At 39.2% G+C, this 9,911-nt stretch overlaps 1 protein-coding gene across 2 annotated transcripts in view; it reads left to right on the top strand.

The window, feature by feature from the left end:
• The first annotated feature begins 377 nt into the window (after window positions 1-377).
• Window positions 378-9,911, top strand: part of bap1 (BRCA1 associated protein-1 (ubiquitin carboxy-terminal hydrolase)) — a 10,175-nt gene continuing 641 nt past the window's right edge. Inside the window, exons 1-17 of one of the 2 annotated variants that reach the window (XM_039797076.1) lie at window positions 378-584; window positions 863-892; window positions 1,023-1,077; window positions 1,292-1,424; window positions 2,329-2,448; window positions 3,421-3,482; window positions 3,634-3,776; window positions 4,171-4,249; window positions 4,346-4,469; window positions 4,977-5,109; window positions 5,222-5,397; window positions 7,093-7,226; window positions 7,360-7,823; window positions 8,069-8,301; window positions 8,812-8,904; window positions 9,010-9,082; window positions 9,558-9,911. The exon at window positions 9,558-9,911 is cut by the window's right edge and continues 641 nt beyond it. In XM_039797076.1, coding sequence (XP_039653010.1) covers window positions 548-584; window positions 863-892; window positions 1,023-1,077; window positions 1,292-1,424; window positions 2,329-2,448; window positions 3,421-3,482; window positions 3,634-3,776; window positions 4,171-4,249; window positions 4,346-4,469; window positions 4,977-5,109; window positions 5,222-5,397; window positions 7,093-7,226; window positions 7,360-7,823; window positions 8,069-8,301; window positions 8,812-8,904; window positions 9,010-9,082; window positions 9,558-9,691 — 2,223 coding nt within the window. In that variant the 5' untranslated portion in view covers window positions 378-547 and the 3' untranslated portion in view covers window positions 9,692-9,911. Of the gene's footprint in view, window positions 585-862; window positions 893-1,022; window positions 1,078-1,291; window positions 1,425-2,328; window positions 2,449-3,420; window positions 3,483-3,633; window positions 3,777-4,170; window positions 4,250-4,345; window positions 4,470-4,976; window positions 5,110-5,218; window positions 5,398-7,092; window positions 7,227-7,359; window positions 7,824-8,068; window positions 8,302-8,811; window positions 8,905-9,009; window positions 9,083-9,557 lie in introns of both variants that reach the window. The other variant, XM_039797075.1, reaches the window with a different exon arrangement.

The raw sequence follows: 9,911 nt of genomic DNA, 5'->3' as shown, positions 1-9,911 counted from the left end.
TCGTATTTAATCGTTTTTATGTAAAGCACTTTGAATTGCCCTGTTGCTGAAATGTGCTATACAAATAAAGCTGCCTTGCCTTGTGTGTTCGGCTGGCATTAAATATGCCCTGATTTACCTATTTCTTATGGCACGTTCAGAAAGCACTGTGGAGCAGTTTTGGAGAAAATTCTTGATTTTATGGCCACACGTACGAAAAATATAATATTTACTTTATTTTGTATACCACCCTCACTATTATTTTGAATTGTATGTATATTGTTTTACGTAAATGTTATCATTTAATAAAGAGCACACATAATAAACAAAACTACTGATTTCATTTTGACTACAGGAAGTTGCAGAGAGGACTGTGTTTTTTGCGACCAACCGTCGTTTCTTGATGACGTAGTTCGTAGGCGGTCAATTCTGTCTATTGTGTTTATCTTGAGCTCTCCACAGTTCTCTCGTGAATGGATACACCATTATCGTTTAAGATTATTACCCCTCTTTTGGACATGGACTGGAACACATCTTAAATATTAGTCAGCTGTGCACACATTTGAAAATGAATAAAGGATGGCTGGAACTCGAGAGTGATCCAGGTGAGAAACACAGCTAACAAATGTTAGCTTCCACATGAAACCAAATGTTAGCCTGCTAAGCAGCTTGACTTATTAGGCTTTGAAACTTAAATCAATGCGAGATTAAAACACTGTTGAATAGAATATTTATTTGTATTGTGTTATGCAAGTTGATGGAAATCAAAGGCGAAATATGAGGAGCAGTAATGTTATTAGCAAAAACAATACACTGGTCTTTCATGTCTTTTCTGGTGTATTCTATGTAATTGAACCCTAAATAAAATGTTTAATAATTTCAGGACTCTTCACTTTGCTGGTTGAAGATTTTGGTGAGTAGCTCATATACAGTAGCTAAATCTCTTAGAGTGTATAATGTAAATAACCAACATATACAACTCAGAGTTGGAGTCCTGGGGCTAATATAGCTAATTAAAATGTTTCTTTGTGTATGTTCTGTAGGTATCAAAGGTGTCCAAGTAGAGGAAATTTATGATCTTCAAAGCAAGTGTCAAAGGTATGTAGCCTTCAACCAATCAGATTTATTTAAATCTTTTTGGTGTACAATAATTGCAAGTAAACTAGAATGAAACTAACCAGAATGAAACTACCTGGCAGATATGTCAGGTAGTGACGTCCAAGCTCATGTCTGAATACAAACAGTGTTCCTTTGCTTACATGGACTGTAGCAACAACATGTAAAAAGTGTTTGGCATCATTTTATTTTTTAGTCCTGTATATGGCTTCATCTTCCTGTTCAAGTGGATCGAGGAACGTCGATCCAGGAGGAAAGTTAACACTTTGGTGGATGAGACCTCTGTCATTGACGAGGAAATTGTAAATGATATGTTCTTTGCTCATCAGGTAAGTGTTTATGTGATGGTAGATGTTGGCAGTGGTTGTAGTTATTGCTGGGATGTTAAGTATATTGACTAGTGAGCAACTGATCTGTGTTTGAAGTCATAACACCCATAGAAGATTTCTTAATATGTAATATCAGTATTCGTGCTGTCCATAATTTAAATACAATGCTCCTGAGCAAATTTCATTCATAGTCAAAATGTTAATCTGGACTAAAAATCCATTTTGCCTCACATTAGATAGCAATTGCTTTCATTTTAAGTGGTTATGTATTCATTAAAGTGGCAAACACAGTGACAAATGGCATTCATAACTTTACCTGAAAAATTGGCCTGAAAGTCATTTTGACTATTAGCCAAAATTATTCATTTTACAAATTGTATGAAATTGTGAATAGCCAGTAAATTGTGGTACTTCTAAACAGCAAATGTTTAGTGTTTTCACATTATATAATATATATTGTAAAATGTGTACATGTATGCAATAATACCTCAAATTAAATTAAATATAACAATTCTGAAAATGTTCTGTTGATGAACTACTATTACTATTTATGTTGATATTATTAAACTATTACTACTTTTAAAATTAAATGTCCTTATCTCAACAGACTGTCCTGTTAAAAGTAAGCTCAAATAAAACATATATGAAAGCACAGATTATGATATTCCATAATAATGAAAGGACATATAGTCCTATAATATACTAACATTTATGAAACTTTAAAAATGCCAAGCTGGATCCAACCAACCAAAGTAAAGGTCATAAGACATTTAGCTTATTCTAGCACTTCAAAATTCTAAACTGTGTATTCACATCTTGCAATAATGCCCAAAGAAACATAGTTAATAAAATGCATATTCTATCTTTGACTTGACTTGTGTTTATGCTGTCATTTTGAATCTAGCTGATACCAAATTCATGTGCCACCCACGCTTTGTTGAGTGTGCTTCTGAACTGCAGTGGCGTTGAGCTTGGCACCACCCTTAGTCGCATGAAGGCTTTCACCAAAGGCTTTAGTCCAGAGGTAAGATGTTTCTCACACTCACTCATTTATCTCTGTTATTTTAGTGTAAGTTAATAGTGTGGTTAACATTCACAGTTTTAACTTGAAAATCAGCTCTCAGATATGTTTTTCCTTTGACTCTTGACAGTCTAAGAAATCCTAGTTATCAAAAACTATATAGGTACTTGGTGTAAATTAGTCTGGGTCACCTGATGTACATTGCTGGGATAAAGACATCCTGCACATATTCTGCTATCTCCTCTGTTTTGCAAGTGCACCAAAGCAGCATTTAGGACTTACTGCCACCCAAGACGATTGTGATTGGTTTAAAGAAATGCAAACAAACCAGAGGTTTTTTTTCCGCCTATCCCAGGTGAATAATGTAATGCAAGACTAGGTGGAAATAGATTAGATAATCAGAATCTATATTTTGCAAACCTATCAAATATATAAGAGCAGACAATGGTCAAGTTAACAACAAAAATGGCCACAAGAGCTTGTCAAGCACATTCAACTAGTTTTTGTACCTTAAAGGTGCACTATGAGTTCCTGCATGGTCACTTCTGTTGACGTTTCAAGTAAATTTCAAACAAAACAGAGCAAGCTCGCCCCTCCCCCCATGTTTCCGTAACTGTCATGACTAACTGACTGACTGTCACTAACCCCGACCCCCTCCCCCAACCATCTTGTCGGTGATTGGCTGGAGTGGTTTGTTGTATTTTGGTGCACAGCCTGTGCCTCTAGTGTTTGTTTGACGTTTACGACCCCTGTGTTGTCTCCTGAGACCAGGCTTTTCCACAGTGTATTCATGGGGAAGGCAGCTAGCGGATCAAGGAGAGATGCCTACGTTTTGAGACTAAAATGAAATTGCCCTGAAACCATGCAGGAACTCATAGTGCACCTTTTAAATATAATTTCAAATCACGCTCTTGCTCTCTCCTTCCTCCTCTCCCACTTTCATGTTTAACTTTTGAGTTTTTATATATTTTTCAGAGTAAAGGTTACGCAATAGGAAATGCCCCAGAGCTTGCCAGAGCACATAATAGCCATGCCAGGTAGGTTACAGTCTGAGGTTCCTTTTTAAATGATCAGGTTTCTCTGATTCTGTGAAGGAAATCCTCTTTGATTGGTCTACCATACTTTTAGAGATGTCAGTCTTTGAGCAATCATCAGTTTGTTAAGCTCTCTTTCCGTGTTTCTATGGAGACCGGAGCCAAGGCATCTGCCGGAGAAACAGAATGGGATCAGTGCAGTGCGGACCATGGAGGCCTTCCACTTTGTTAGCTATGTGCCCATCAAAGACCGCCTGTTTGAGCTTGATGGACTCAAGGCTTACCCCATTGACCACGGTACGAGTACACACTGACAGAGAAATAGATCAAATAAAGGAATCCTGTTCTTGTCACACTGTCGCATTTTGGCTGCCATGGAACCACTGAAAGTTGTCTTAAAGGGTATGCATATGTTGAGAATAGGTTTGTCTGCATCAGTGATGCTGACAGAATTTTCTAGAATAATTATTCTGATTTCTTCTCCCTTAGAGTTTACTTTTGTTTGTTATGTTTCATCATTATTTTCAGCTGCTTTTATTCTAGTGTGTAGTCTGAAATCAGGCCTCATTCATCATGGGATAAAACCTTGTTATGGCACATTTGCTATTATTGCATTTAGTGTTGTTTTATTACCCACTTCTATTTTGGAAATTGCTGCCTAAATAAATCATAATATTGCACTCTATTTCAGGGCCCTGGGGAGAGGAGGAGGAATGGACCGATAAAGCTCGGCGGGTTATCATGGAGAGGATTGGACTGGCCACTGCTGGGTGAGTCCTGAGCCAGTTACCTTAAGCTGTGGTGGTTCACCTTCTACATACACCCTCACAGCTTCATTCTCATGCTGCTGCTCTGCTCTTTTTCAGTGAACCGTACCATGACATTCGCTTCAACCTGATGGCAGTGGTGCCTGACCGCAGGATGAAATACGAGTCCAAACTGGAAATTCTAAAGAGGAATCGACAGACTGTTCTGGAGGGTCTACAGAAGGTTAGGAACTGCTAGAAGTTTCATCACAGGCCGAAACAGAATAAAAATAGATACCGATCCGATACCAGTGTGTCATATATTTTATTATGTTTTAACAATTGTATACTACTATCCCTGTATGGATGTGATATGATTTCTATCTTTGTTGTCGGTCTGGCTCAGGTTAAACTCTTTGTGAAACATGAACAAACACAAACAATGAATGCCACAGAACTTTCTTTTATTATCCAGTTATAACGGAAAAAAGAAGGGCTTTATTATGTGGTATCGGATCTGTGAATAAACTCCAGTACTTCTCGATACCGATACCAGCGTTTTAGGCAGTATCGGAGGAACATCAGTAGTCCTAATGTGGCATTCCCAATAAGTGTGTATTATTTATACATTTCCTTTGGGAAGGAAATGTGATGGAGCCGAAATTTAGCAGAGCAGGATGTCCTTAGTCATGTCCACTGACATTGGTGAATATGTTGTAGAATACCTTTTTGTGTGTTGTCCTGTCTTCAGATGATCCGGCTCAGTCAGCCCGAGCATGTCCATGACAAGAAGCAGCAGGAGTCTTCCTCCCCTGATGATAGCACCACTGCGATCAAGAAAGAGGCAGATGTGGAGCCAGTTACAACCCAGGGCGCTGATCCAGGTACTTAGGTTACCTTTATTTCACCGGTCCATGTTAAAATACATCTTGTGAATTGTATAGGGGCTCACCATAAACATTCAACTGAAATACACTCTCATTTTGGATTCAGCAGATGAGTCAGGAGTTCAGTCTAAGGATGCCCCTAGCCCCTCAGGAAACTCTAAGGTCATGGGCAAACCCCCAGTCCCCACAGGAGGAGGACCACAGGAAGTCACCAGTCCCAACCACATTGTTCAACGGCTGCCTGCTTTCCTGGACAACCACAACTATGCCAAGTCTCCAATGCAGGTAGAAGGAGAAGTAAAGTGTATAGGTCCTGGTTCAGAAAGGTCTTTTGGTTATATTGTGTGTGTGTGTGTGTGTGTGTGTGTGTGTGTGTGTGTGTGTGTGTGTGTGTGTGTGTGTGTGTGTGTGTGTGTGTGTGTGTGTGTGTGTGTGTGTGTGTGTGTGTGTGTGTGTGTGTGTGTGTGTGTGTGTGTGTGTGTGTGTGTGTGTCCTCTGCTTTCTTCACACATTTTGGCCTCTAAAGATCTTTGTTAGAAGTGTTGGTTGTATTGTGTGATTAGGGTTGTTCTGGCTGCAAGTAATGATTATTTTTATTATCAGTTATTGCTGCTCCATAAGATGTCAGATAGGGGGAAATACTCCTCACAACTTCCCATAGCTTTTGTCCTTAAACTACATAGTTTATCATCATATACAGCAAAGAAAGTCAGCAAAACTTCGCATTTGAGAAGAAACAAAAGTTTTTACTTAAACGATTAATCCGTTGCCAATAAGTTTTCAGTTTATTCGCTAATTGACTAAATGTTTCAGCTTGTGTTCAGGACTTTGGCGGTGTTAAAACTATTTTTTGACATATCTTTTACAAAGTACATTATTCAAATAGTTTTCACAATACAAATCAACAAACAAACCACACACACCAACATCAACCCCAGAACTTTTACCAAATACAGAATACTTACTAAATACCAGGCTTTATAATTCTATAGTCTATAGTTACAAGATAACTGTTAGATTAAAGGGTGTTTTTGTATATAATTGTGACAGTTTTCCAGTATTAATTTTGGATGATGCTAATTTTCTTTCCATTGCAATAAATCTGTCAATTTTTATAGGCAAGGCAGCTTTATTTGTATAGCACATTTCAGCAACAGGGCAATTCAAAGTGCTTTACATAAAAATGATTAAAATACAAGAATAAAAGTTACAGTGCAGTACAAGAAATTAAACATTAAAGAGCAGTTAAAAACAGTTAAAAATATAAAAGCAGATAAAATACGAGATTTTAGGCTGCTAGAATGGGACAATGTATAAGCCGTTGCTCTATACACGTAATCCACCTGCAATCCTTGCCATTCCCAGAACGGGCCGGTTCCACCGGTCTTACTTTTTAATTTCTCTTTATATGCTTATATCGATTTTCATACAGTTTCAACAATGCAACTTAATAGAAATGAATAATTATTTAAAGAAAGGCAACATCAAAAAGAAAAGTCTTCAGCCTTGATTTAAAAGAACTGAGAGTTAAAGCGGACCTGCTGTTTTCTGGGAGTTTGTTCCAGATATGTGGAGCATAAAAACTAAACTGTATAGCCCAAAATCCATACAGCATATGACACAATATATCCATTTGCTAGAACAGAGTCGGGTGTTACATTGATAGTTATGTGAAAACATTACTATTCGACTCTGCTCAGATGGCAACTAGGACGAATCATACATTGCTTTCTATCGGTCTCAGATCCTTGACTTAGGGACCGTTCACTGTGCGTGTTATTTCTCTCGGTTATGTCATTATACATTTTTCTTCCTTTCTGGCTTGCTGAGTCTCAATCACTCCCTCTTCCTTCACTCTCCCTCAAACCACTATACCGTTAACTAAAATCCTCACTTGTATCAGTTTTTCATTTTTTTCTCCCTTCCTGTTGTTATGACAAAGATTATGCGGATGTTTTTTAAAGATTCTCTGATTAACAGGAAGAAGAGGATCTTGCTGCTGGAGTTAGTCGCTCTCGAGCGGCAGGGCCTCCCCAACCCCCATACTCCGACGATGAAGATGACTATGAGGATGATGAGGAGGAAGTAACTGCTTCCGCAGGCACATCCAACAGGTTAGCATCGTAATCTGTACATACTGTATGTATACTTTCTTTATATGTTAGTGGGTATGACCTGACTAAAGGAAGCTAAAGCTCTTTAATGCTTTTAGATTTTGGTCTTGTGTTTCAAATGACTGTCTTTTAGGTTTAGACGGAAGCCAAGTCTGCGATCGCGACCAGGACGTGTCGGGGCTGGAATGGAGAGCCAGATTGCCCTCACTGTATTGGCTGAGAAACTGAAGAAGGAGGCCCAAAGGAAAGATGCCCTAAATACACCCCTTTCTGTACGCACAGAAGGGCGCACAGGAGGCATTTGCATTACATCTGCTTCACAGCCTTCCCCCACACCCAGCAACGAAAGCACTGACACAGCCTCTGAGATTGGCAGTGCCTTCAACTCCCCGCTGCGCTCACCCGCACGCTCCCAGGCTGCCACACGCCCATCCAGTCCAGTTGCATCCCATCTGTCTCGTGTGCTGTTCGGAGAAGATGAAATGCTGAGGCTAGACTCCAGACATAACCGCGCTGTAAGAGAACTGGGTCCCTCTGTCAGCGCAGCCTTGTTACACCTGCAGGAGGATGGAGTCATCTATGCTCTCGCTCCATCTGGTGAGTACAAGAGGTCGTTACTGTCGTCCATGTTATTTACAAAGGTGGTTTAAAAGCCTCTGCTGAAGTAAGCATTCGAGTCTATTGCTTGATATTTACAGTGCAGTCAGAGCATATTAATCATCTTAGACAATGGAAGTAAACAGTTTGGAGGGACCTTAATGAGAACAACATATACTACTTTTAATAATGGATTGTCTCAGTTTAGCGAATTTTGATAGATTGTTACTTTGTCTGTACGGTAGATTTGGCTGCTGATGGCACAAAGCGGCCTTGCACTCCAGAGAAGATGAAAGAAAAAGGGAAAGCAGACCCCCCATCAGTAGAGAAGGAACGAGTAAAAGAGGGAAAGGAGGGACCGTCTGTGGGGGTGAAAGAAGAGGAGAGCAAAGATGGAGGAGAGGGGAGCAAGGAAAAGCCCAACACTCTGGAAACTGCTACAGACAACAAGCCCCCTGGGGATAAGTACTCTCCCAAGGTAAGTCCAAGAATTTCCTTGTGTTGTAATGTACATTGCTATTGTTATTGGCCTGCCAAGATATATATATATATATATATATATATATATATATATATATATATATATATATATATATATATATATATATATATATATATATATACATACATACATACATACATACATACATACATACATACACACATACACACATACACACATACACACATACACACACACATACACACACACACACAGTAATCTGTACGGGTGGTTTGGGAACCGGAGTATACGGAGGCTGGTTCAAGTCGCATGCGGACCAAAGTACAGAGTGTGGATTGGTAGCTGGAGAGATGCCAGTTCACCTCCTGGGCACTGCCAGGTGCTCTTGAGCAAGGCACTGTACCCGTGTGTTGTGTGTGTGTGTGTGTGTGTGTGTATGTTACAGTCAGTTAGTTAGCTGTTTCTAAAGGTGTATACATTTAATAAACAAACACAGAGCGGTTCATCTTATTCTGTCTCTTGCAGGAGCTGCTTGCACTACTTAAGTGTGTGGAGGCTGACATTGCCAATTATGAGGTGTACCTAAAGGAGGAAGTAGAAAAGAGAAAGAAATACAAAGTAGGTTTTGTTTGTATTTGTTTGGCACCAATAACCCAATTACCCAATATATTTAATTTGTTTTTATTGGCTGCTAATCACAATATTTTGTTTTCATTTGACCAGATTGATGATCAGAGGAGGACCCATAATTACGATGAGTTCATCTGCACCTTTATATCAATGCTGGCCCAAGAAGGTAAATCTCATTATCTTGAGGATTACTTCTTTTATTTTCTCTCTCCCTCTCTCTCTCTCTCTCGCTGTTTTTGACCCCTTTTTTCCCTAGTTTTGTGCATCCCCAAAACAATGAGTTTTACTAGTCCCTGTGGAAAAACTCACACAGATTGGTCTTTTTTTACATGTCAAGACACATAATAGACCAATTAACAGGACCAATATACCCATTTTTTATTTAAGGTTCTCAGTGTTAACAGTTAAAATACATACAGGGCCACACTTTTCCTCTTAACCAGCTGTACACACAAAGATACAACAGGTATGACGTTACTACACATGTACATAAAAAGAAGAAAGAAAAGACTAAAACTAAATCATAAACATTCCCACCAGACTTATGCAAAAACCTAATTGCATGCTAAAAATCTGCTTTTTTGTTGGTATTTTATGATTTCTTTGCTCCTTCATTCATACTGACTGGGTTTCTTCCTCAGGCATGTTGGCCAGCCTTGTGGAGCAAAACATTTCCGTGCGTCGTCGGCAGGGAGTGAGTATTGGCCGCTTGCACAAACAGAGGAAGCCTGATCGCAGGAAACGCTCCCGGCCATACAAAGCCAAACGCCAGTAATTACAAACAATCATAACTTCTGTAAGAAACTTGCACCTGTGAGCACCGAGCAATCACCACAGAGAAAATGAAAATTGATGCAGTCCTGAAACTCTTATAAAAGCAGTCTAGTGTTGTATTTTAGCCAGAGCCTCCTCTCCTTCATGAAATCGACCATGTGTTGGTCAGTTCTTTTATCATTTATGTATATAAGTACTACCTTTTTAGCCTCAATGCACAT

This window comes from Perca fluviatilis, chromosome 4, assembly GCF_010015445.1.
Source record: "Perca fluviatilis chromosome 4, GENO_Pfluv_1.0, whole genome shotgun sequence".
In the NCBI taxonomy this organism is placed as follows: domain Eukaryota; kingdom Metazoa; phylum Chordata; class Actinopteri; order Perciformes; family Percidae; genus Perca; species Perca fluviatilis.
The sequence above is the reverse complement of the archived record's forward strand: the minus strand, read 5'-3'. Positions and strand labels throughout refer to the sequence as shown.